General features: G+C 54.3%; 8 protein-coding genes across 8 annotated transcripts; 3 read left to right on the forward strand and 5 right to left on the reverse strand.

Annotated features, from left to right (window-relative positions):
• Positions 1-262: 262 nt before the first annotated feature.
• On the reverse strand, positions 263-2596 carry J4E85_001970 (uncharacterized protein; the record flags this gene model as incomplete). Its single annotated transcript, XM_051466250.1, is given in 2 exon segments — positions 263-2536; positions 2552-2596. 2 exon segments carry the CDS (start codon positions 2594-2596, stop codon positions 263-265), a joined length of 2319 nt encoding a protein of 772 aa, XP_051330807.1.
• Positions 2597-5728: 3132 nt separating this feature from the next.
• On the reverse strand, positions 5729-7347 carry J4E85_001971 (uncharacterized protein; the record flags this gene model as incomplete). The annotated part of the gene is made up of 3 exons (XM_051466251.1): positions 5729-6921; positions 6969-7192; positions 7316-7347. 3 exons carry the CDS (start codon positions 7345-7347, stop codon positions 5729-5731), a joined length of 1449 nt encoding a protein of 482 aa, XP_051330808.1.
• A 737-nt stretch (positions 7348-8084) lies between these two features.
• On the reverse strand, positions 8085-10357 carry J4E85_001972 (uncharacterized protein; the record flags this gene model as incomplete). Its single annotated transcript, XM_051466252.1, has 8 exons — positions 8085-8727; positions 8787-8901; positions 8952-9059; positions 9144-9223; positions 9274-9436; positions 9497-9518; positions 9577-9749; positions 9799-10357. 8 exons carry the CDS (start codon positions 10355-10357, stop codon positions 8085-8087), a joined length of 1863 nt encoding a protein of 620 aa, XP_051330809.1.
• A 2241-nt stretch (positions 10358-12598) lies between these two features.
• On the reverse strand, positions 12599-13030 carry J4E85_001973 (uncharacterized protein; the record flags this gene model as incomplete). Its single annotated transcript, XM_051466253.1, has 1 exon — positions 12599-13030. One exon carries the CDS (start codon positions 13028-13030, stop codon positions 12599-12601), a length of 432 nt encoding a protein of 143 aa, XP_051330810.1.
• A 1587-nt stretch (positions 13031-14617) lies between these two features.
• J4E85_001974 (uncharacterized protein) lies at positions 14618-16749 on the forward strand (the record flags this gene model as incomplete). The annotated part of the gene is made up of 2 exons (XM_051466254.1): positions 14618-14765; positions 14825-16749. 2 exons carry the CDS (start codon positions 14618-14620, stop codon positions 16747-16749), a joined length of 2073 nt encoding a protein of 690 aa, XP_051330811.1.
• Positions 16750-17941: 1192 nt separating this feature from the next.
• Positions 17942-19288, reverse strand: J4E85_001975 (uncharacterized protein; the record flags this gene model as incomplete). Its single annotated transcript, XM_051466255.1, has 2 exons — positions 17942-19082; positions 19179-19288. The coding sequence occupies 2 exons, from the start codon at positions 19286-19288 to the stop codon at positions 17942-17944; spliced, it is 1251 nt and encodes a 416-aa protein (XP_051330812.1).
• A 200-nt stretch (positions 19289-19488) lies between these two features.
• On the forward strand, positions 19489-20404 carry J4E85_001976 (uncharacterized protein; the record flags this gene model as incomplete). Its single annotated transcript, XM_051466256.1, has 2 exons — positions 19489-19707; positions 19760-20404. The coding sequence occupies 2 exons, from the start codon at positions 19489-19491 to the stop codon at positions 20402-20404; spliced, it is 864 nt and encodes a 287-aa protein (XP_051330813.1).
• An 806-nt stretch (positions 20405-21210) lies between these two features.
• On the forward strand, positions 21211-23707 carry J4E85_001977 (uncharacterized protein; the record flags this gene model as incomplete). Its single annotated transcript, XM_051466257.1, has 3 exons — positions 21211-21355; positions 21404-21768; positions 21815-23707. The coding sequence occupies 3 exons, from the start codon at positions 21211-21213 to the stop codon at positions 23705-23707; spliced, it is 2403 nt and encodes an 800-aa protein (XP_051330814.1).
• Between the last annotated feature and the right edge of the window lie 2948 nt (positions 23708-26655).

Below are 26655 nucleotides of genomic sequence, written 5' to 3' on the forward strand. Positions count from 1 at the left end.
GACCAAAATATAGATAAAAAGGCTATGTACATGAGAAGCCCATAAGTAGTGAAAGAAGAAGCTCGAAAAAGAAGGTAAGTAGGCAAAGTAGAGGAAAAGAACAAGGAGCCTAAGAAGTTGAAATCGCTGGGTGCTTCCATAGCAACCCTACGAGAAAGTGGGATCAGCGACCAACAAGCCCTACAACAGACTGCAGGGAACATGTAAAAATGCCGAATGTATACGGCGGCGCTGATCCTCACCTGCACAACACGTCTGTCGTCTACGCAGACAAAACATGCATGTCCTCCTCATCCGCATCTTTGCGGATTCCAAATGGTTGAAAGGCATTTGTCTTGCCTTTGTGAGCGTGTACCGCGAGTCCCATTTCGCGCATGCGTTCTGCACCGCGACCGGGAGCGGGGCGCTTCTCCTTGGCGCCTTTGCGGTGTTGCTTGCGGTACAACTTCTCCTTGCGTCGTTGCCTCTTCTTCTCGAGACCGACTTTGATGTCAATGGCGCGGCGGATGGGCATGTCGGAGCCGTCGGCGTCTTCGTCCTCGTCGAGGTCAAATGGGTTCCTCATGGTGATGGGGGTGCGTGGGACAGAGGCTGAGACTGTGGGTGCAGGGCGCTCGGCAATGCCGGCGAAGCGGATGGAAGTGTCGCTACGCTGACGTGTGGTCATGGTCACGGGGTTGACGGAGCCGCGACGTGTAGGTGGTGGAGACCTGAGGCGCATTGGAGGCGGAGGAGAATGGTGGCGCTTGGGAGAGTTTCCAAACAACTTGCGTGGTGGCGGAGAACGGTGCACAGCACGCTTTGCTGGTGGAGGTGATCGCAATCGCTTTGGTGACGGTAGAGGAGATCGCTTTTTTGAGACCTCTTTGCGGCGACCTCGTCCATCGATGTTGACAGGGTCCATGCGGCCATGAATCATGAGGTGATCAGTCTCGGAAGCTTTCTCATCTTCAGAAACTTCATCCTCATCATCGTCAGGAAGCTCCGGATCCGATGTTGGGAACGTAGGGTCAATGTCCTGTGGAGTCGGCTTGTGCTTGGCCGCACGTCGGCGTTCGAGTGTTGACATGTACGCCGCTTCAGCCGGCCTGTCCTCATCAAGCGTACCGCACACGAAGTCTGTGCTGTCGGGCAGCTCAGGGGTGGGAACGCGGATGTTGACCGGCTTCGATGACTTTCTGCGCTTGGAAGGCTTGTCCATGATCTTGAGACCCTCGCGGCTCTCCAAAGACCCAATCGATGATTCAGAAACGGTTCGGTGAGTCTTCAGTCGAAGCTGTTCCAGATGCTCTACCGATGTCGCTGCAGTTGATGCTCCAGGCGCCCACCAGTCGTAGTCAGACCCGGCATCGCTGTCATCGTCTGAAACGGCAAATCCGTTCTCATCGTCAGTCTGGAAACCCTCGTCAGTCGCATCGCTGTACGCGGCATCGTCTTCATCCTCGTCTAGCAGATCGTCATCGTCGTCATCCATTTCGACGTTATCCTCATCGTCATCCTCGTCCTCTTCATCGATAGCCTCCTCTTCAGCAACTTCCTCGCCTAGCTTACGCAGGTTGTTCTCAATCTTGAGCGTATCCTGGACCGTAAGCCGGCTTCGATGGCAAGTGACCTCTTGCGTCCACTCTTCGACCTCCTCTTCTGAGCTAGCAAACTCATGGAAGCGGTACGCTTCACAGCGGGCGAGGTCGGAGTTGGAACTCAAGCGCCGCGTGTGGTCAACCGGGCGCACTTTACGCACGCTCACGGGGGAATTGTTGCGGACCGTAGAATCGGAGTCGCGATGGACTTTGGTGGTTGGCTTGGGAGACGAAGGTATCCGGCGTGGTGGTGGTGCGGGGCTGGCCATGCGGCGGGGTTTCGGCGCTGCTTCTGTGGATGGCTTGGACGGGCACGCGAACTTGATGGTGCAGACACGCTTGGGAGGTTCTTCGGCCTGAGGAGCAGGGGCGGGCTTCGCAGGTGCCTCTGCTGGCTTCTTGTCCTCCTTGGGCCCGCACGCAAACACGATGCGCCTCTTCCTTCCCAGAACAGCCTCGATGCTCTGCTCGGTGCTCTGAGCAGGCGCGGTCTTGGGTACTGGGGTGATGTTCTCGTCGTCGTGTGAGACCACAGAGATGGGTAGCTCCAACGGCTTGTTGTTGAACGTGGGCAGCATGCTGTGGAACGCTGCCGAAGGAAGTGGCGGGCTCGGCGTGCAGGGCCGTGTGCCAGGGCTCGTGAAGCCTCCGTCGCTAGTGAGATCTGCGGTGCCGCTGTTGTTACTCCATGTCGAGACGCACGACATGCCGCGGACGGGGCTCGCATCCGAGTGTTCCTCAACAGGCGAGCTCGCGTTCGAGCCCGACTTGAGCGCGGAGGTAAGGAGCGATGCTTTGCGGTCGATTACGGGTTTCGATTTGGTGAAGGATGTGGAGGAGGAATGCTGGAGAACCAGAGGCGCAGGGCGTTGCGCGCGAGGTTCAGGGGGTTCGTCCAGGTCGCCGACCGCCTCCTCCTCTGCCGTCATATCTGGCGGACATGTATTCGACATGTTCTGCTGTGTGTTTACTTGCAACGCGCCCTGTCTAGCAAAGTAATCCTGCTCGTTCGCCATGTGTTCTGTAGTCGGTGGTGTATCGATCGAGGAACGTGCGTGGGGTCGGTGCAAGGTCGTGTATCAGATTCAATTGCGGAGTGCGAATGATATTTCGAAGTGATGCCGTAATAGTGAAGTTGTGTGGTCGTGATGCAAGCGGGTGAGGCGTTTCACGGTTTCTTTTTGGCGCAATGCACCTGCCGCAGCGTTCCTGGACCCTCGTTAGAGCAGGCGGCGTGCTATGTCGATCGTGTCGAGTGCAATGCAATTAGAGGCGTTTCGGCGGATTACTGCTGGGCGGTATGGATGGGTGTGTGGGAGAGTGGGGCCCCAGTGAGGCGAAGTGTTATAATATGGACAGAAACATGGTGGAGCAGTGTGTGAGGAGCCTTGGGTGGAACTAGAAGCGGGCTCGAAGACGTGTCAGAAGCGACAAGCGTCGGGCAGTGTCGAGTGGGAAGGGGTACCTGGAGAGGATGAGGTCGAGTTCCCACAGCGACAGCGACGTGTGGCGACGGGCCGCAGGCTAGCAGAGGGCCCGTTGACAAGTGCGCGAGTGAGCGATGCTAGGGACGGTGCAGATCGAGGGCCAAGCTGTGCTGTCAGACGACTTCAGACTGCAACAGTAGTGGCGCAACGCAGGTGGGACTGGTCGTAGGAGAGAGGGAGCGAGGAATTTGATATGCGCTCTGGCGGCTCGGCACCATCTGGTCTGCAAAGCACAAACAGTGGGTAGCCGGCATTTTAATTCGCGCCCACGCCCGCGCAGCCAATGCCACGCTGCGCCTTTGTCAATTGTGCACTGGTCTAGCAATGCACCTGCTCACGCTGCCACACCTGCACTTCCGTGACACGAGCCTTTTGGCCGTCAGATTCGGCAATCTCTGCGCGCAGTCACCCTCACTCATCAACAATCAATGAACTTTGTTGCGACCTTTGTATTGCTTTGTTATCGCCTTTGTTGTTGACTATTGACTTCCTCCCCTTGTCAGTGCGGAGATGACATCTGCGACTAGAATACTCCAGCACCTGGGAGTATGCCAAAGCAGGTTTCATCCTTCCAGCACAGCCGATGCAAGACGCAATCGAGCAGCGCAGCCCATGCCATGCTGAATTCCGCAAGCTTCGGAAGCAGGACCCTGATCAACGCGACGCCGCCGACAACGCCCCGCTAGCCAGCCCTCACACCTTCTTTTGTACCATCTGTCCGACGTCGCATGCATCAACACGACCACATGCACGCCCTCTGCTCAACCCCAAGCACGGCGGCTTGATACCATTTTCCTCAAATGCCTCATTCCTCGCCATGTTTCCATATCTCCTTCCTTCTCCCTTCTCTCAGCTCCACATGGCAGCTTCATCTCTTGCTTCCACCTCCACACCGCTACTTGACCGCTTCTCCTACACCCGCGCCTCACCTTAGTCCAAAGAGGACGCGTCTACACGGTAGAAAGTAGTCCATCATCTGACTCCATTCAAGCCTCAAGAACGGGATACCGGTTTAACCCACCGTGCTCTGCCGCCAATCTGCAGCTGCACGATACTTGTCGTGCATCGCCGCGTGCAGTGCCCAGTAAGAGGGTCCATCTCACGTCTGGGGTTCCGTTCGCTGCGACGCAGTACAACATTTCGCCAGCAAGCGCCTCAGCCGGCTCCAAACGAGCCTGTCCCAATCGCCGACATTGTATTCGCGGGGAAGGCACCCGTACCCCATGACGCGTGACGCTCCTGCTTAACAACCCCCACGCGTGGTTTTCGCGCCAATACCAGCGTCCTGTTGCTTCGTACTCCTCCATACATACGTATCTGCTACGGCTGTGTAGGAAGAAAGGTACCCCACACAACTTACGCAGTGTACAGTACGCAGCTTGGGTATTACCCGGTAGCCGGCACGGCTTGCTACTTGCGGTCAGGCCTGAACAGCTGTCTGCCGTCCTCTTACATCTAATCCTTGTCTCTGCATCGCAATATGACGTAGTTCCTCCCTTCCATTCCCGAACAACCGATCCTCATCATATGCGCGTGATATCAGCAGCGTCGTAAACACACATACATCGGCGCTCTCCTCCACCAGCACCACGTGTTGGAATGTGGAAAGTACGAGCGATGTAGTTTGGGATTACCCCTCATTTGCTAGTTTGACTCGGCAGCGGCGCGCGTACTAATGTTGCTTGCTTGCGCCATACTTGCCTGAAGTGTGCAGTGTGGTTTCAAACTGGGCTAAAACGTTAGAAGCTGGGTTACTCGTCGCGACATGCGAAGAGCTAGCAGTGACAGACTGGGATGTTGCTTTGCTGCGAACAGACCTTTGATCTGTAAAGATGAACTATATCGACAGTACTACAGTATACTCTGCACACCTCTAGACCTGGACGTCTTCCTCGTATCGTCATTCCACATCACCAGACACTCGCTCCCTCGCTCCCTCCCCCTCTCTACCGCACCAATCCCATCTCACCCATCTCCCACCGTCACACAACAACGTCCCGTCCATCCCGCAAAAACTGCGCTGTCAAGCCAAGCCGCCTAAGCAACACACAACCTTCCCCCCAAGACACTCCTTACTTCAGCCAAGCGCCTCGGCATTTCTCCTAGTCACCTGCTTGTTTCACGACCCGCTGATCCAGTGCGAGTAATACCGAACAGGAGACCAAAGGCATATAGTAAACTGGGGTGGCTCCGGGGATTTTGTGTGAGTGGTACGGGGTACGGCAGGGTATAGGGAAATATGCGGGTCGAATCTTCGCGATATGACGTCGCAAGCAAGAAAGGCGAGTTGGAGAAGTCGATGTAGCGGGCATGTCGCTTGTACCAGCGTGCTTGTAACGAGGTAAGTAATCGCTGGAGTTTGAGCTGATGTAAGTCCCTCGTGGGATTTGGGATGATATATCGTCTCCCTGCTGCCCTTGCATCCAAAATAGTGCCAGGGACTCACTGGTGTACCGCACGATATTAAAATGCTGGAACAAATGCTTGCTGTTGAGGATAACCATATTGATCATCTTATCACCCTAGAACCAGTCTGTAGGCAAATATCTCATCCTTTGGATAAAACGTTCATTACAACACCTACAAATGCATATACTCGCTCGTCATGTTGACCAACAGTACGAGTCGAATCATACCAATGATATGAACCCACTAGCCCCCTCACTCATCCTCACCAGGTATACTCAACCTCCTCAACTCCTGAATCTGATTCCCCAGCTGCTGCTTCTCAACCTGCAACTCCTTCTTCCAATTATCCCTGACAAAATCCAACGTCCGTGCAAACACCAATTCCCGCTCACTGCGCTCATGCTGAGGTACAAAAGTATCCGGAAACTGCGTCCAACCATGTCTGCACCCAGGTGCGTGCCACACTTCCATGCCTCCGTTCTGGCTACTGGGCACATTGTCCGATCCCGCTTGTCCACCTTGGCGTCCGTCCCAGTCGCCTGAGCGCCCGTCGCCGAAGCGTACAGGCCCGTTCCAGTCGTTGTTGTTCATCTTGTCGACCCAGACGTCGCTTTGCACGGCTAGAGTGTCTTTTTCGGGGAGCACGAGGAGGATGGCGGCGTTCTTATGGATGTGCATTGGGTCGTTCAAACCGGGGCTGGCTCGCGGGTGCGGTCGTAGTTTGCGCGGGAGGTAGGTCGGGCCCATGATTGAGAATAGGCCAGGTGCTTTCGGCTTCTGTTTGTGGTGGTCGTCTGGTCGCAGCGCATTGGGCAAGGGCTTCATGGGGCGCTCGTGTGGGAGTAGGCGTGCGTCGAGCGAAGGGTAGAATAGGAGGAGTGGCAGCATGCGGGGCTGTGCTTGAGCGGGAGGTAGGAGAGAGGGCCACGACTCGAAGGGGTCGTCTAGGATCGTGGCTCGGCGGTTTTCGGGCATGATGGGCGACATGGTGTCTGCATGCGCAGGGTCATTCGTGCGCGAGCGAGGACCAAATGTGGTCGACATGCCGAGCTCAGGACAGGGCGGTACTGATATAGCCATGTTCAAGGCGATGTTTCCTCCTGCCGAGAACCCAGAAATCGCAAGACGTGTAGGGTCGAGGGTGATGGTCTTGACGTGCTCAAGGTGTGGTGCAAGAGGTTCCTTCTTCTTCTTTTCCAGCGCGCCATCCCGTACTATGGAGTAGTACCGCTGAATTTCCTCTCTAAGGACCTTGCCGGCTTTCGAAACTCCACTCGTGTCTAGGATCGCGGACAAGACGTCTTCCGCGTCGTGGATAGCGGCGGGGAATTGGTGGAAGGGTCCGATACGGTAGGAAACGCTGATGACTACGGCGCCGAGCTCACGCGACATCATCGACGCATACGGGGCTTGCTCCAAGGGCGATCCCATTATGAAGCCTCCGCCTGGTTTCGTTAGCCATAGCGTCCTTGGAGACATACGCGTCCCATACCATGAAAGTCCAGCACCACAGGCACACGCCATTCCCCAGTCTCTTTCCTCTCCTGGTCGCCATTGCCATCGAGATCGACTGGTTTCGGCGGAACAAAGACGTAGCAGTAGATGAGGTTGTCTTTCCGACTCGGCAGCGATATGAGAAAAGGATGCGGCCCCTTAGGCGACGTGACGTGTAGGATGGAGAGAGGAACGAATCGCGGTATTTGGACAAGCGCAGTGCTGGATGCAGTCAGTCTCGGCCTTGCGCATTATTTATTACGGGATCTCTTACCGCCATTGTATGTGGAAGGGGAGGCGGAAAAAATAGGCAATCGAATGGAAATAGCTGCTCATCGTGATTACGACACGGAGGTAGACAGGGCGATGGCGTTCATGACGCGGAGGACTCGTTGTATGCGGCTGCGTCACGCATTGAATGCTGAGTGAGCAATGTGCGTTGCGCGTTCAAAAGGACTAAGGGGGACGCGGACTGTGTGCCCAGCTGGAAGGCACGGAAGCCATGGTCGGGTGTGACGTCAGAAGTTGTTCGCGCTGCGATGCGATACAGGGAGATCGTGCGTTGCCGAAATTGTTGATGGTGTTTCAAGCCGGCCCCGGCTAGGCCAAAGCTTGATTGCGCGAAGCATCGCAGGGGTCATCCACCACACCTGGGCACTTTCTATTAGCACTGTCTTGTGTCAGTTCATGCCCAATGTAGATACCTTCTGGTTCTGATTTTCACAACTCCGGGGCATACACCTGTGTGAAAAGGACCCGTTGAATGAACGTGCTCGTTGCTACACCTGGCAATGTCAAAGTACCGAACGTCACATCACAAAAGCATTGACAAGAACATGGTTCCCAGATTTACTCTGACATTTGGAATATGTAGACTAGCTGACCATGATCATCATGCCACATATCAGCGGTACTGCACCCTGCAACTCATATGCAAGGCCCTGGACCACCGCGAAGGAGAAGTCGTTGTCGCGTCATGTCGTGAAACGTGAATCGTTAACCGGAGTACTCAGCCTGAAGCCGTGGAGGCGCAGGCGACGAAAGCAAGCCGCATGAAGCAGGCTAGCTAAGCACTTTTGGGAGACGGTGAAGGACTTTGGAGAACCAAAGCAGCTTACCAGGCAGCGGCCTTGTCGTCGGCGTCGGCATCAGCAGAGAAGCCTCCTCCACCTCCACCGAAACCGCCGTCATCGCCACCGAATCCAGTATCAGCGGCAGCCTCTCCACCGAAGCCAGTAGCCTCAGCGTCGAAACCTCCCGCGTCACCACCACCAAAGCCACCACCAAGACCGTCATCAGACTCATCGTCAGTGCCGTCGTGCCACTCGATAGTGTTGGGATCCTCGGGCATGTGCTCTTGGAGAAACTCTGGAATTGCCTGCTTGCTCTCGCACAGAATCTTGCAGAGGTCTTCGCCAATGTCTTCGTTACGGTCGTTGAAGAAGGACGTCGCCTTGCCCTCGTTGCCGATACGCGCGGTACGGCCAATGCGGTGGATATACTCAGTAATGCCGTCATGCATAGTGGAAGGAAGATCGTAGTTGATTACATGCTTGACGTTGGCGACGTCCAGACCACGCGCAGTGACTCCGGTAGCGACGAGAATGGGGCAGCGGCCGGTACGGAATGAGCGAAGAGCATCTTCACGCTCACGCTGTGTGCGGTCTGAGTGGATCGAGGTGACAGGCATGCCCTTGTTGTACAGGAAGTCATCGACCATGTCGCACTTCACCTTGGAGTTGGTGAAGACGAGGGTGCTATGATGGCAAAGTTAGCATCTTGCGCTCGTTTCAGATGTCAGAGGGGCTGTACGTACCGCTGAGGGCCTTCGCTGAAGATCAAGTCGAACAGTGCTTGGCTCTTGGCGCTCTCCTCTGCGAAGATGACCTGCTGGGTGATGTTTTGATGGGTACTGCCGACCCTACCAACCTCTGTATATCGTGAGCGGGTTGCTCGTCAAACTGGGGAAGTAGAAACGTACTGATACGGACGCAATCCTCATCCATGTATTCACGTGTCAGACGACGAGCTGACTTGGGGAACGTGGCGGAGAACATGAGATACGTGTGGTCGGCGTCGTCGTTCTGGTCTAAGCGGTTGTCAGTATGTGATACAAAAATGATCCAGCAAGTAATTCTTGGAAGTCCATGCTGGGAAGAGTGTGTCGACATACCTGAACCAGCGAACAACTTCTCCATAGCCTCTTCCCAACCAGTGGAGAGAAGCTCGTCAGCCTCGTCAATTACGGTGAACCTGTTCATGTTAGTCAGTTATAAAGCACCTTACAAGATTGCTTGACTTACTTCAGGCGGTTGAAGGACAGCAGGTTAATGTTGGACATAAAGTCCATGAGGCGACCCGGAGTCGCGATGAGAATATCACAGCCCATCTCGAGCTGTTCCCGCTGATTCCTGCTGGGGGCGCCACCGTAGATGACGCAAGGACGCAGCATAGTACGGTAGCACACTAAACGGAGGGTATGAAGTCAGTATGTGTCTCATATGAATTTCGTACTGGGGTACCTACGACGACGCGCCTCGTCAAAGATCTATCACGAACCCAGGTCAGTATACGTTCAGCATGTATTTCGTATGATGGAAACTTACCTGACAAGCAAGCTCACGCGTAGGGCAGACGACCAGGACGAGCGGCTCCGCACGGACTTTGTCGGTGAGAGGGTTGTAGCGGACCGGGTTGGGGCGCGGCGCAGCGAGTTGACGGGCCTTGCCCATGAGCTTGGACAGAATCGGGAGGAGGAACGCAGCAGTCTTGCCGGAACCTAGGTAATGTTAGTAAGAAGCAGAGTGAGTGAGGACGAGGCGACTTACCAGTCTGTGCAACGGCAACAACGTCGTGCCCAGTCAGGATAGCAGGAATGCAGTAGGACTGGATCGGAGTCGGGTACTTGTACTGGCACAGCTTGACGTTTTCAAGCATGATCGGGTGGAGACCTGCATCTTCGAACTGATACAAGTTAGCAATGGAGTACGCGAAGACCTTCAGGCCCAAGTTGTAGTGACTTACGTTGCGGACGGGGCTGATCTTGGTGGGACCTGAGAGAGTCACGTCGAACGAGAGCGCCTTGATAGCACCGCCGGCGCGCTGGAGATACTCATCGGCGAAGAGCATCTTCTCGAGCTCAGGGTTAGGCTCTCCAACATCGCCGAAATCGTCGTCCCACTGGTAGATCGCGGCGTCAGAGAGCCAGACGGCGGTGTCTCGGGTCTCATCTTCAGCGGGTGTACCACCAACGACGGTGTCATACTGGAAAGGAACAGGATTGTTCCATCCGGCTTCCTGGGCGCGCGCAAGATCTTGAGCCTGCTGCTCCTTGCGGGCAGCGCCGGCGTCGGTCGCAGTCGCCTCGGGAGCTCCTGCGTCAGACATGACGATAAGGGAAGAAGGTAGAGTGTGTAGAAAGTGTAGCTATTGCTTGAATGAGACTGCTAATCGCAGTGTGGATGAGAGTTGGGGATGTGGGGTAAGGGAGTTGGAGTTCGCGGGTAGAAAAGCTTGCGTTGTTTATATGGACAGAAAGGGTAGGAGCTGTGCGCAGTAGCGTCGCTTAGCGCGCTTTCCAAAGGAGATACTGGTGCCTGGGTGACCACGACGGTGAGCGAGAGGCTAGAAGCTTCCAAAACTCAAGTGAGCGAGGATAGGTGAAGGAGAGAGTGGAGAAATAGCGCGTACCTGCCCGGTGATATCAGGATGGTGTCGGCGCCCTGGGAGGTGATGCAGTGGTCTTCACACAGCTGTGACAGGTAGACTATGATGTTGACTGAGAATGGACGGTTCGACTTAAGTTTAAAGAATAGCCGGGCAATATGATACCCAAGCTTTTGTATATGGCACGCACGTATAGCGGTGAAGTGACGCTCGAGGGGATGGCCCCACGATGAGAAGAATGGTGAGAGTTATGGAGATGGCGAGGCCCGCATGAGGAATCCTATCAGACTGAAAGTGATGTGTTCGTGGGCATTTAGATCGATTCATAACAATACACGTCTGACATGCTCGTTGCCATTTTCTCACACCACAGCAACATGGAAGAATTGTTGCTGAGAGCAGCGAATAGCTATTGGCTTCCTTTTCTCTTACTTTGAACGAAGGTGTACTTTTCTGCCTCTAGAATATGTGACAGTCAGGGCGCTTTGCGAAGATGAGGACTGAGAAGTGACTTGACAATGAAGTGGGAGATGTCGATAAGAATGGAAAGGTCGCAATGGGAGATCTTCTTACATGTACACACGTACTGAACCTACCTAGGTATTATCGCATGGGTCACATTTGCAACAAGACCAGTGTTGTCAAGACTTCGCTTCATCTTACAAGTCGTTGGGTGGGACCAACTTACATTTCCAACCCCTTGTGAGGTAGATGCAATACACTTAGCCCAAACGGGCCTGTCTGCACATAGCACGACTCTGTACTGTATGTTACCTGTGACGCGTAAGACAGTACGGAATCGCGGCCACAAGAAGTCGTAAAGTCGTAAATATGTGAAGAGATGCAGAAGACGTCTACAGCAGTCGTCGTCGTTAAGACGTGACCCAAAGAGGACACTATGCCGGAACCGAGCTGGCGTACCGTGCCTGAATCGTGCATGGCGGGCCGACTGAACCACACACGCGATGACGCGCCATGCATGCCGACTCCAACTTCTCTCACAGCCGTTACGTTCGTCTTCTTGACTACGACTCCCGAGATCGAGAGTACGGAATGGTCGTTGTCAGCTATGCGTTCTGCGGCGCATTGGGGAAGGCACTACTGACAGACTTCTTCGCAGCTTCCTGAGCCCTTCGATCGCTCTCACGACCGCGACCGCACGACCGCCTCTACGACAGCAACACAGATCGGCCGCGTGTCCTAACATAGAACACTACGATGCCCTCACTACTATACTGCTATTTGCGCAATCTCGACACCGCCGACAGCAGCTGCGACAGCCGCCACGACGCTGGCTTAGACGGGCATGCCCACATGCATCGGCGGTGCCTTGTCGTCGGCCATGGACACCTAGAGGCTTTTGTAGAACCATATGGCTTCAGCTGACAGACAGGGCTGTGGCGCAATGATGTAGCGCCGAGAAGGCACACGATACTCCGGCGTACTCCAACCTATCGACGACACCACGTAGCTGCACATGCTCCAGCAACTAGAGCGATAATGTATGATTCTACCAAACTGCGGAGTGCAAGCACTATTCGCCAGCAGGGCACCCGCCGCCTCAAGAGCGACCGAAGCTTCTCGTTGAAGAACCCACATCACAGGAATACCTCGCCCGAGGCCCTCTAGCCCGACATGCGAAGCTACACGCTCGAAGAGAGAGGGAATGACAAGGACACACAGCCATGACGCTGCGCACTCTCTTTCCATACGAGAGAGCCTCTCTCGCATCCGTCATGTTGGAAGCCGGCCACTGCAATGTGAGCCGCGAAGTCCAAGTCCTTTGAGACGCCGAAGGATGCAAAACGTTCCGGACGCCCCAGTCTCAGCTCCAGAATTTCGCTCGTATGCTTCGTTTAACTGAGTGTTTGTCAGCTTTGTATTACATGCGTGTTCCAAGAGGATGTTGTCTCTCCACCAATGAAAAAGCATTGACTTCTTCCAAGTCGATGTGGCTTGGGCTTACTTGTTGCGCCTCCATTTTGCAGGCGGTTTGCCCCAGCCTCCCAAGAGGTTGCTGTAACGACGTGGATCCATGTTCGGATCCCACAGCGACTCTCCAGGACGGAGCGGCATGTACTGCTCGTCGCCCCTGGGGCCATCAGGAACCGGTTTCTTCCTCTCCACCTCTGCGAGACGAAACGGCGGGTATCGCTCGTTGACCTTGGGGACGGTAGGGGCCGCCTTATTCACCACAACCTTGACCGCCTCTTTCGCCGCAGCCTTCTTTCGCTCCGCCTTCTCTTGTTCCGCCTTCTGTCGTTCCTCCCTCTTTGCGAGGGTGACGCTGGTAGGCTCGAAGCCGCCCAGGTCGAAGCGCTTGGTCTTGCCGTCGACGAGACGGTTACCGAGAAACATAGCGCCGTGGTGCGCGGAAGATCTCGAGTTGTCCATCTGATGTTACGTTAGTGTTAGGTAACAGTCGCGGGGGTTGAAGCTTACCGCGGTGCAGACGTGCGATGCAGATATATCTGTTATTATAAGTTAGTATGCTATTAGGACTTTGTTGAGCTTCTCCCTAAAGCAGGTAGCATTGTAGTCATAGGTAGACTGCTACCCCGCCGTTCTGCTTGTGTATGCTCGCGATGGCGCGACCGTGGTCTGATCGAATACCTCGAGGTGACTGCGAGACAGTTGAAGAGCATTGAGAAACTTACGGGTACTTGTATGTCGGTAGCTGGGCCCTTATTATAAAGGTGGCGTTGAGGGTGGTACGGTGATTGTGTTAGGAGCACGAAGCAACAGGCAGATCTGCCTGGAAATGCTCGGACGATCTGTTTGCACCTCCGCACTCACCCCCATCACCTTGTACTTTGCCACCTCTTAAGAGCAGTGAATGCGACGCTACTAGCCGCTGGCGCCTCCGAGATCCCTCTTGCTCATTGGGCCAGTTCTTCTCTCCGAAGGCAGTCCTCGGATACCGATCGATGTCCCCAGCTTGCGACACGCCTCAGACGGAACCGCTGTTCAACGAGATCGCGAAGGAAGATAGCAGCAGGCCGAGTCATGCTCACCTGATGTCTCTCGCGACAGTCGGTCATCCAACGAGCATAGGCTTCAACAAATAATTGAGGAGTCGAGGCGGGAATGCAGCAAACAGCCAGCCCGTTCATTAGCTGCCCGAGTCATAGTATGGCAATTGGAGAAGGTAAAATGTCGAGCTCGACAGACTGTCCTTACTAAAACCTGCAAGAGGTATCGCTGTAAAGCACGCCTCTTGATCTTCTGATATGCTAGGCCAAGTCACAGTGCCCGCTGTATATATAGGCATATAGTCCCCTGTGTTGTCACTTGCTCAAGTCTACATCCACTGTTCCTTGGATACATTCTTCCAACATTCCTAGAGGCTATGCCTTCTGCTTCTCCTTCTGACATGTATCCCGTCGACACAGTAAGCTTCTACTTGTGTAGCGTGCAATGGGCTGGCGAGCAATGTCAAGCTCGAAACCGAGCTCATTATCTAACGCTTGTGGATTGCTGCATAAGATCCGCAGCATAGTTCCACAAAAAGACGTTGGGCATCACACACATACGAATGCCTAGAGAGCTAAACATGTAGCCGAGTCAGCCGCTAAACGCGAGGCTGTCACACATGTAGTCTAGGCGAGCTTCTACATAGTCGTTGCACTATGAATTTCGGGCCGACATGGTATTCTAACAGTACATCATACCAATGCATTCCATCGTCCATCGTAACAATTCTACGTTTAATTTTCTCTGATGTTGTGCTTGAAGCCACCCGAAATTGGTGGCTTGTCAAAGTTAGCGAGACCTCCAGGGCTACGTCATCACTCCCTGACTTCCCTGGCGTTGTCCACGCGACAACCCGCGCATCTTGGTTATCTCACATGCACGCCCCTCGTGCACATACTTGCAGGAGATCTCCAGATCTCCAGATTCCATTTTCTTCTTTGTACAACATGCACCCAGACTCGTTGTTGTGTCTACTGCAGTCTTCACCACACGACCAATTGACTAACAATGAACGACCCCGGCCTCGACGAGCCAGCAGGCGCAGCAGCGCAAGATGTTAATGACACAGTCCACGACGAAGACGAACAAGCGGAGCAGGAAGAGCGGGAATATCTCGATCCAAGTTATGTCGCTCAGTACTTCGACGTCTCTCTGCGTACGCTGACAAACCCAGTCAATGGTGGTTTGCATCCACAGCGAGTCCCCTCATAGCAGGAACATTCGGCCCCATCGCCAACGGCTTCTCCATCTGCGCCCTCGTTGAAAAATGGAGAGTTTACATCCCGCCTGGAAGTGACGAGGGACACGGCTCGAAGATTACGGATCCGAAATGGCTTATCGCGGTCAATTCGGTCTCGCTCGTCTTCGCTCTGAGTGCAAACATCAGTTTGCTGCTCAACATGTCAAGGAGACTGACGTTTGAGATTGCGCAACCTATCACCATTATCGGCTTCTATCTGGCTGGATTCCTTTTGATGGCGCTCGTGGGGGTCGCTTCGTCATCTGTGTTCCGGATTCAGCCTATGGAAGAACATGCTCTCAGCCAAGCGTATTACTACGCTATCATCGCTGCGGGTATCTACTTCATTATCGCTTCGCTAATGGCCTTTACTGCTTTCGGAGCGTGGAAGGGGCATTACGCTAGAGATTTCCGGCTGACGGCTAGTCAGAGGACGCTGATGCTGCAGACAATCGCCTTCATGGTCTACCTGCTTATCGGCGCTCTGATATTCTCATACGTCGAAGGCTGGATGTTCCTGGATGCAGTATTCTGGGCCAACTTTACCCTACTCACGATAGGTTTCGGTGGGGAGTTTGTGCCTAAAACGCATACTGGTCGCTCACTCCTCATTCCATATGCAATTGGTGGCCTAGTCACAGTTGGTTTGGTCATTGGTTCTATTCGATCTCTTATTCTAGAGCATGGAAAGCAAAAGATGGCTGCTCGCTTTATGGAAGTCAAAAGACAAAAGGTTCTCAAGTCTATCGATGGCGACACGCAGACGATACGCATCTCACTGTGGGAAAAGGTCGAGTTCTCCTCGAAAGGTTTGACAGAAGCACAGAGACGAGAGCAAGAGTTTCACATCATGCGTCGCGTGCAAACATTATCCGAGCGAAAGAGGCGATACACCGCATTAGCCCTATCAACCACAGCAGCAATGCTACTGTGGTTCCTTGGAGCTCTAGTATTCATGTACTCCGAGAAGCCGCAAGGATTCAGCTACTTCGTCGCCCTCTACTACGCCTACGTCTCGCTCCTGACAATCGGGTACGGAGATTACGTCGTCGAAAGCAATGCCGGAAAAGCCTTCATGGTCTTCTGGAGCCTCCTCGCCGTACCCACACTAACCATTCTCATCTCTAACATGGGCGACACAGTCATCAAAGCCTTCAAAGACTTCACCATCTGGCTCGGCTCCCTCACTGTCCTACCAGACGAGGAAGGGCTCAGCGCCGCGCTCAAAGTCGGATGGACGCGCATCAGATCCGGCAAGATTGGCGAAGAAGAGAAGGCGGGCTCTGCTGGTCCTACCGAACACCACATTGAAGATCGGCTGGCAGCATACATCGAAGAAGAAGAGCTAGGCAAAGCGGAAGAGGCCGGCGAACATGGCGACTACCTCGAACGCGACATCCGCTTCTACCACTTCGTCCTCGCAAAAGAAGTCCGCAAGCTGATGAAAGACGTCGAAAGCTCATCGTCAAAGCAGTACGAGTACCACGAATGGCAGTACTACCTGCGTCTAATCGGCCAGGACGAAAACGATCCCTCGCACCACCGCCAGCCCAAAGCCAACACTCCACATAAGCACGATGATGGCGAAGCTCCTGATATCGGCTCTGCAGACGATGGGAAGAAGCGTGCTTGGAGCTGGCTTGGCATCCGCAGTCCGCTCATGGGCAACCAGTCCGAACCCCAATGGCTACTGCAGCGTTTAGCGATGAAGTTGGAATCCGAGATGCGCAAGATGAGTTCATCCGACGAGAAGGTGAGGAAGGCGAAACCCCACATCTCCATGGCAGAGTTGAGAAAGCGCAAAGGCAGTGGCAAGGCGTCTGAAGAAACGCAGACAAGGACTTTGCAGGAGGATGTCGAGGCTACGGCGGTTGGTCAGCGTGCTGTCAAAAGTGGTTGATGCTGTGAAGGGGGATGTCTGGGGACGATTATGTGAAGTGCATGGCACGGCGTTTGCAAGTAGTTTGTTGCTGAGGGGTATACATACATACATTTCCTACTACCTCTTGCGTACATACAATTTCGGTAGCTTTGATATCCCTCTACCACCCCAATACATAATACATTAGTGTTATCACAATCTCCACCATGTCCTCAACACCACCCACCCCCCTACCCACTCTCTATCTCTTACCCCCTCCCGCCCTCCTCCCCTCCCCACACACCCCCAGCATTGAACCCGCATCCCTCGCCATCAGCGCCCTCCTCGCTACCCTGGCACTCATCTTCATAGTCACATTCAGTTTCAAGAGTCCGAAAGGAAATTTCCTAGACTCCACAAACGGAACGCCGTCGTCGGAGCAAGCAGAAAAGTATCTTAGCATCAGCAGCCCCCTGGATGCTTTACTGCGGCGGAATGGGAATGATGGGGTAGGGCATCCGATACCGAGGTTGTGGTCTGGGTTCTCGAGCTCGAATGAGGAGGTTGGACGGGTTGGTGCAGGAAGGGAGGAAGGGGAAAGGAGGAGAGCTGCTGAACTCGCCAATACACCGGCTCGCATGCCAGATACGTCGCACAACACTACACCAGCATACCCGCCTTATCCAGTGGAACTAGACGTTCTCCCGCGGTTACCCCAGGATATCCATCATCGTTATCCGGATACGTACGCTGGACGCCCTATACCACCGCCACCGCCACCTCCCAAAATTTCCATTCCAATTCCCCTTCACAACCCCAACACTTACAACCCCAACTACAACAACACCCATTCCACCGACATCAACAACAATGCCTCAAGTTCGCGTCCCCCTCCCGTACGCCCCGCCCCCCGCAACCCACGCTACTCCTTCGGCGACGACGACACAACAGTCGTAGGCGACAAGGCGGACGTCGAGACTCTGCGGAGTGATTTGAGTTTTCCGGATACGGATTCGGATGGTGCGAGTTATGAGGAGGGAGTGGATGGGAGGAAGATGGGGTTGGTGGGGAGGCATTGGGAGTGAGTAGGATAGGTGGGATGAGGACCAGGATGGGAGGTGTAATAGTAGTAATGTTTGGAGTAGGAGCCGGAACTGGAATGTGAAAAACAATGTATCTCATCTCAGAATACCGCTCATCCCCGTCCCACAAACCAAATTCAATCTCATCATCACTTCAACCTCCCAAAATCAGCCCTAACCTCCACATCCCCCTCCTCATCAACAACCTTCCCCCTATCCCACTCCCTTCCCTCCCCCTTCTTCCTCCACACCACGTCTTCCTCCCCCTGCACATCCCCTCTCTCCCATTTCCTCACCTGATCATCCGTAAACCCGGCTTGCTTGAGGCGATCGGCGCCTTGTTGCTGCCAGCGCGCTCGGTCACGCAGTGCTTCTAGGGCGTCGCCCCAGTCGTCTTCTACGTCGGATGCCGGGCGCACATCCGTGGTGGGATCGTAGGTGGAGGAGAAGCGCGATTCGATACCGCCGTTTTGCGGTTTGTACGCGTTGCGGCCTTTAGAGCGGACGGGTGGTGAGCGCGGGGGAGGGAGGGGGCCGACGATGGCTTCGAGGGGGTCGGAGGAGGAGGATGCTGGGGAGGGCGTGCGTTTGGTGGTGTAGCGGCTGGGTTTGGGTGGTTTGGAGGTGGTGGATTTGCGGTTTGGGCTGAGGGAGCGAGTCCGGTGTCGGTGTCGGCTGTGTTTTCTGTGTTTTGAGGAATGAGGTGATCGTGATCGTGACCGTGAAGACGTTCGGCGGTGCGATGTGCGTCCTGCGTGCTCGCGGTCCTTGTGGTCTCTTCCCCGGGGCTTGTAGCGTTCTTGCTCTTTGCCATATTTGTCTTTACGCGATCTGTCTCGGGGCGACTTTGATCGTCTCCGTTTCCGTTTGAAATGGTCTTCCTCCTCGCTCTCATGTCTCCTCTTGTGTCGGTGTCCATCTCTGCTTCGGTCTCGATGCCGGCGCGATATCGGGTTTGAAAGCGCTGCGGCTAATTCTCTGCGCTTCCTCGTATGCCTATCCTCATCCTTGCTGCGATCTTGTCGTCTGCTTGACTCTGCTTCGCATCGGTCGACGTCGCTTCCTGATGGTGCCAACCGTCCCTGGTCGCCCGGGCTTGCGACATCCCATCGGCTTGGCGCATATGCATCCCCTTGTCCTGTCGCCTGTTGTTTCTCCCGATCCATCATTCTGAGTCGGGCGCGAGACTCGGCAGCCTCTTTGGCAAGGAGCGCAGAGTTGTGGCTGTCAGTCTGTCGGATGAGGTGTTGCAGGAAGCCCTTGTTCGGTCTAGGTGCACGAGACTTCATCCTATAGTATATTAGCACGAGCAGTCTCATAGTGGAGTGCTCATGTACTTTCAACGCTCATGCGACTGCACAGCGTGTACGGAGGCTCATGACGCACCTCGGGTTGAAGGCATCGATGCCAACGAGCTCGTATGTCTTGGTCGCCTTCTTTGCATCTTCTTTCAGCAGCTCTGCGATGTACGCGTCGTCGTTCAGGTCCCTGGCCATGGTGGGCGACTGTTGTTGGGGTGGAGAAGAAGGGTCGCAGAAGTCTGACCTTGAGAGATCCCGGGCGGCCATGTGAAATGATTCCACGCGGCGGGCTGTGCTAGCTGCATGCGGTAGTCGCCGCGGGGAACTCAGCCCTACGCGGGCGTTCGCGATCCCAAACAAACATTCAATCCTCCAATTCATTTACAACAGACACAATGGGACCCAAGCGGAAATCAGCAGCGCCGACACCAGCCGCAGTGTTGGAACAGTTGCAGCAGTCAAAGTCACTCAAGCTCCTTGCTATTGCAGAAACACTATCGCCCAAGGATCTCCCACAGGCCGCGAAGAAGCGCAACTCGGCGGCGTCGGAGGACAGCGAGCAGAATGGCGACACTCATCCGGCTGCCCTTGAGGCTGATCTATTACACTACAAAGTACGCGTCTTCGAAATTTCATGAGAGAGATGCAGGCCTAACATTGTCGCAGGAACTCTTCAGCAAGCTACGCTTCAGCTACGTCGAGCAGGTCACCAAGGAAAAGTTCCTGCGCAGCATAACGGAGAACCCACCCCGCCTGGTCGACGCTCACGAGAACGACGAGAAGGAAAAGGAGATACTGGGCCTCAAGGCAGAGCTCAAGGAGCGCAAGTTGGAGGTAGCCGAGATCTTGAAGCAGCTGGAGGACAAGGGAAAAGAGCTCGCACTGCGCTATGAGGGTCTTCAACTACGCACGCAACAGCTTGAGTCGCTTCCGGCTGAGATTGCAGGCCTGGAAGCTACCATTGAGCAGCTGAAGCACGAGCAAACACCAGTCTCGACGAACCCTGAGCTGTCTCTCCCACTTCCAGAAACTCAGCGGGTGCTCAGCGAACGGGAGGCGGAGCTCGCAGCCCTGAATGCGCAGATCGCAAGTCTGCAGGCTACCATCCCGAACCGAACCAGAGACTTGGAGAAGCTGGAGCGCGAGCTGAGGCCGCTGGAGACGCAGAAACAGGGAACCGTCGCGGCAGCTAGAGAGGCCCGGAGACGGAAGGAAGAGGGCGGTGGAATCGGAGATGAACTAGAAGAGAGAGGCAGATGGCTCCGAGCGTCTGAAAAGGCGCTAAGGGACATGTTGGATGTTGAGGGATGACGTCCTTGCGGTGAGCGTGTGTTGGGCTTGTTACGGCGTTTGGACTCGAGATACCACTGCTTGAAACGACTTTTTCTCTGCGCAATCGACTCGTGTTAATCCGTGTTCTCATTCGCGGCAATGCACCTGCGAACACGGTGCTTGAACGTGTACCCTAACGCCTAGTGACGGTTCGCCTCACTGCCAGCGCATGCGCGCCCAAGAGCAGCGTGCCGAGCTAATCAATCGGCCTCGGAAACCAGAAATTCGAGTCGTCTCAGAATCTGGGCGGCTGGGTGCAGGGGTGCGGCGGGCTGTGGTTGGCCGGCCCCAGCCACTCACCGCCCTTCAACCTATCGATTACGTTGCCAGGCCATTCCACCCATAAACATGCGGCTGGTGGAGCCCTCGACGAGCTAATTGAGCTGGCTACCGATTCCATCCTTTCGTGACATCTGCAGCTGCAGCACCCAGAGAAGACTTTCGCTCCCTGCAGTCACGGAAACCGCTTCTTCCCAACGACGTCCATTGCACGGCGCCAGGAGCTGACGTTCCCCCACCACCGCGAGCTGTCCAACCGGACACGCTCTACACGACTACACGACTATACCGCCTCGTCCCGGCCTACTTTCGCTATTCTTACGCCTGTCACGACGTTACGACTCTCTGTTTCCACGTATTGTTGCTTGCCTGCGTTGTTAGCGAGGATCCGGTTTTCTGTCGTTACCTCGTCCGTCAGCCTGGTGTGTTTAACGACTTACGCACCTACTTTACGACTGTTCTGAAAGAATTGGCCATTGAGCGCGAAACGGAACATTACTGCGATAATGTCGAACCAACTCTCGGACCCCGGGTCGAGCGTCTACGACTCGGCCACGATGCATGTTGGAGATGGCACATGGGACTCGCAGCGCAACACTTTTCTGCTGCCCAACTTGCAAGCCCCCAACTTTGAGACGATGCGATTGAATGGTAAGAATCTTCGTTGTTGAAAAAAGACTACAGAGACTGACTACTTAGGCATGGGCAATCGCTTCCGCAGCATGGCCAGCTACAAGGCTCTTATCATAGCCCACGGAGTATTAGCAGTCATTGCTTTCCTATTCGTAATACCCGCAGCTATCTTCATGGCTCGCTTCTACCATCGCAACCCACGAACCGCCTTGCGAGTCCACATCTGGTTGCAGGTAGCAGCAGTCCTACTTTCGACTGCTGCCATCGTCTGCAGCTTCCAAGCTGTTGGCCTCGAGAGGTCTCTGACCAACCCTCACCACGGCATCGGCGTTGCGCTATACACTCTTGTTATGGTTCAGTTCCTTGGTGGCGCTCTCATTCATAAACTGGAAAAGGGCAAGGAGCGATTCAAGATCCCTCTTAAGCTTATGGTAAGTAAACAATATGCGCAGTTCCAGCAAAGACTAACGTTTGTAGATCCATCAATGGCTAGGCCGCACTATTGCACTGCTTGGACTTGCCCAGATCCCACTTGGCCTGACACTATACGGGTCACCACTGGCCTTGTTCATCCTTTTCGCAGTGTGGACTTTCATCTTAGTAATCCTCTACTTCGTCCTCTCCTACAGGACCCAGCCCGAGATGGACTTTGATGACCGTAGCACCTACATCACCGACCGCTCATACAGTACCAGGATAAGTCGACGCACGAGCAGAGGCCCTGGCGCTGGAAAGCTCGCAGCAGCCGGAGCAGCCGGTGCAGGATTAGCCGCATTGGGCTCAAGAAGATCTCGAAGCCGCACCCGCAGCAGGCACGGTGGCACAGTTCTGAGTTCCCGACCCGACTCTCGATCCCGCCGTGATTCCCGCTCTCGTGTGGCCGACTCCGAGTTCACTGAATCGTACTTGAGCGACGAGAAATACCGTGCCGATGGCAACAAAGGTTCCACATGGAAGGACAAGCTCCTAGGAGTTGGGGCTGCAGCTGGTGGTATTTTCGCCGTCAAGAAACTATTCAATCGCAAACCAAAACATCCTCCGACCGAGACAGGGAGCGACTTCAGTTACAGCCGCCCATTGGGACCATCCGAAGTCACTCAGACCGATATCTCCAGGCTCGAAGAAGGAAGGGCACCCGAATCTCCAGCAAACCGTCGAAACGACTGGCGTCGAGACAACCCACAAGCATCGGCTTTGTCTGGAAGTGCTATGCGACCTGGTCACCGCACAAATGGAAGTGTTACCTCCATTGACTCTTTTGATAGCCGGACAAGCCTCAGCGAAGAAACTGAGATGAGGCCTAGGGATCGACAGTATGGACTGAAGGAGGGTGTTGCTACGATGGGAGTCGTCGGTTTCTTGAAGCATTCTCTCCGCAAACGCAGCAAGAAGAAGGAAGACGACCGCGTGGAAGAGATGAGACAACAAGATCTGGAAGAGGAACGGGTCGCGCGCATGAACAGCCAACGCCGCAAGAAGTACACGGGTGATGGAGCACCTCCAAGGAGAGGCCATAGGCCGCCGTCCACCATTCTGTCTGAGAGCGACATGACCGGTATCACGCCCTCAGTAGCGCAGCGACCATCTCGACCCATGGATTCTACCGTCACGCCCAACCCCAGTCGTCCCCCTCGCGCCGGTGTCTACAGTGTCCTGTCAGATTCCGGTTCCGAAGCTTACGACTCACCTGGAGGCCGTCACCACAGCCGACGCCGCACCGGAGACGCACCAATAATACCTGCAGGAGCAGCAGCGGCAGCCACAGTCACTTCCGCCGGCTCACCCACCAAACGAGAACGCCGCGGCAGCAGAGACGACGTAGCCTCCCCTCCCGTATCCGTCAAAGTCAAAATGCACAACGACGGACGCCACGTGACCCTCCGCCGCCTCAACGAAGAAGAAGCCGCCGCCGAACGCGAAGCCCGCCGCCGAGAACGCCAACGCAAAAACCGCGCCGGCAGCGTAAGTTCCATGAGCGGCGTCGGCGGCGACCGCTGGCGCAGAACCGAAGCCATGGAAGCTGCTCAAGCCGCTGAAATGGCTCAACAGTCTGGTGGTGCTCCTCCTCCTCCTATGCCCATGCCCAGTTCGAGCACCTTGCGCATGCCTGAAGCCAATATTCCTCCGCCTCCGCCTGGTCCTCCTCCTATGTTCGGTAATGGCCAGCAGCAACAGCATCTAGCGCCTGATCAAGCCAATTTTCCTCCTCCGCCTCCTATTCCTGCGGCCGCGGATACGGTGCTGAGTAGTCCTGTGTATGGGACTGAGACGGATCTTAGTAATTATGATTCTAATAGGAGGAGACGGAGAGCGGAACGGGCGCAGGCTAAGCAGGCGAGGTTGGGGGGGAGTCGCGTTGAGTTTTCGTGATTGTGATTGACTGACTCCGCGTATTGGAAGGTGATTGACAGAAAAAAAAGTGGATGACATGCATGGTTGTTGATAGCGAGTTTGGTTGGCATTTCTCTGGCGTTTGTGGGTTGTCATTAAAGTCTGTTTGTCTGTTTGCCTGGCCTGCTTTGGGCGGGTTTTGGAAGCGTTATGGCATGGCATGTTTACGTTGCGAGACTGGAATTGAAATGGATGATGAGAAGAGTAAATAGAATGAGCATAGTTGTGTGATTTTGTATAAATGGATCCGTACGCGCTTCGGCGTTGTATCAGTTTTCGTCTTAATGGATTGAGTGATGCGATGTGGTGTGGAGCGATGTATGTGGCATGGAGTTGTCTGGTTGGTAGTGGTTGGTAGGTGGTATGGTATGGCGCGCTGCGGTGTGGTGGAGGGAGTTGTGGTGAGGAGGATGGGGTTGAGAAGATGTTGTATGGGTTGTGATGGGGTGGAGGAAGTCGTGGTGAGGAGGAGGAGGGGTTAAGAAGTGTTGTGTGGGTTGGTATGTGGGTATTCCCATCGAGTGATTTCTTCCCGAGGTTTTGGTGACATGAGTGAGCTGAGGTAAGTCGTGATACGTCTTTGGTGTTTCTCTTCCACGACCTATACTAGAAGAAGAGGTGCATTAAAGCGATACGATAATGTTCAACTGATGTTTGAGCCTACTACTCTGTCTTCTACGCTAGACGACGTTTCCTATTTTTTTCGAGTCTGGCGTTTCTACAACGATATACTGTTTAAATTGAGATGGGGTCACCACTTCGACCGGTTCTCCGTCAGTCACCGAGAAGGAAGCGATTGTAAGCTTTGGAAGGCTTACTTACAGTCGCCATGTCATGTGTGAGTGTAGAAGATAGACTGACAATGCGATTATGCGGTGTGTTACTTACCTAGGCAGCATTGTGGTGTCTATGTCTTAGCACCGGTACCTTCATGACAGCGATTTTATAAGATACGAATGTAGTGCTAGTCTGCTCAAGACTAATTGATTGTATAGACCAGTGAGAATGAAGTGTTGCTGGAAGGATGAGTATTGTTTGGGAATTGACGATCTCAATCTTTGTCACACATTTTACTTTTGAACGAAAGTTTATACGGGTAGACGGATCTAGGCGGGATGTCAGGAAGATTAGGTTGCTACCTCGCTTACTTGTTTCAGATTTCGGGAGTGAATGCCGTGTTGTTGTCAAAGATACTTTGGGTATCTGTGGGGGTTGAATACTCTTCCATTCGGCCACCGCGGAGTCCGAGTGATGCGTCCACCGCGCGATTAGAAATGCAAGTCAACACTTCTACACAGGATGCTTACCCCGTTCCAGTCACTGGTGGTGAGACGGCTGTTATTCCCTTGACGAATAGACTTGTGATGTGGTGGCGTGATTGCTGCATAGGTACCTTGGTAGTCTCAAAGCTCTGTCGGTAACTGTGAGCATGCTCTCCCAGTCATCTTGCGATCGCACCTGTCTCGGGATAACTCGATTGTAGCGGTTCTAAGCGGTACATTGGGTGGTTGGGTATGCAACCTTGGAATGGCGTTGATTCGCCGACAGAGTCTGAACTGGTACGTCTCCGTTTGCATCCACGGTTCACCGATGTGCTTTCCTAGTCATATCACTTGTCAACAAATCTTTTCATCGCACAACAGAGCGTCTCGGAGATATCATGGTGCTTTTCTCGATTCATAGCACTAAGAGAAGACTCGGTGTTGACAAAGCAAGTTGGTAGATGGACTTCATACTGTGCGTACCTGACTGGCGAGACAATCGTCGAATAGTCGGTAACATCTGACGTTCAAACAAGATATGCAAAGGCCATGATGATCATTCCATGTACAAACAACCCGTCTGACGATGTACGCTGAAGCTTACCTGTGATGTGCAGCCTGAGCTCAGGGCACTGACTCTTCCCGCGTTGTACCTCGTACGAACCTCACAATGATGTGCCGGAGGTATTGCCGTATCTAGTTTTTGATCTGCCTTTTCACGATCCATGACTCAATCAGCATAGACGGATGGCCTTACATTGTTTCGACAAATCGGACGGGCAGTTGTGCCTTCTGTATACGGGGATAGAGTTCTATCCACACCATGCATGAAGCTGCATGATGTCATCGCAGGAAACCGCTTCTTTTCGATCCAACATCCATCTCCATGAAGCTATATCGCATGTTCGAGACACCAAAACACCATGTTCATGCTAACGGGTGACGTTGGCTTCAGTCCTCCGCGGAGCTCATGCCAAGCATCACGAATCTTACCAATGGCGCAGCCGCTAGCGGAGCATAGACATGGGAAGGTACATACATAGCATTGCCAACGCCCCGGATCTACAACAAGCCTCAACACCATCGCTTATTCACCCATTACCAAGACTGACTGCATCTCACGAACTTTTGAGTTTCTTCCAGTGGGCAATCTTGCTGCCTTCCGAGCCATGACGTGTGGCGTACCTGTGATACGACTGGTGGCAAACCTACTTCTGGAGGCGGGTCCAGCGTGTCTCATTCGCGGTCTCGACGCCGTTGAACCAATTTTGATCGCTGCCGGCAGCATCTCGGAACCTTGACTGTCTCGATCCGACGGTGGAGACCGCAAAAGGCCCTTTAGGAAAGAGGATATAAGCCATGAGGGAGTCGCTACTGTCCCCAGTACAGAAACTCTGAGTTTGCTATCTCGTGCGGAGAAGCACAATGGTCGACGACGCCTCGTGGCGAATGCGGCATCCCATGCAGCCCTCACTCGCTACGCTTACCAGGGGTATTTCCGCGAACCTTACCAACGTCGCATCGCCAGCTGCGCCTCGCTGAAACTACCCATCGAATACGGATTCGGATCATGGCTACAGTCTACCTTACCTCCCGACCAGATGCATGACCTCTGTCGTACCTGTTGGGTGGCATGACGACGACTGCGCGGCAAACACCGGCCCA

Source organism: Alternaria conjuncta (assembly GCF_024043145.1).
Source record: "Alternaria conjuncta strain BMP 0040 chromosome Unknown scaffold_2, whole genome shotgun sequence".
Taxonomy (NCBI): domain Eukaryota; kingdom Fungi; phylum Ascomycota; class Dothideomycetes; order Pleosporales; family Pleosporaceae; genus Alternaria; species Alternaria conjuncta.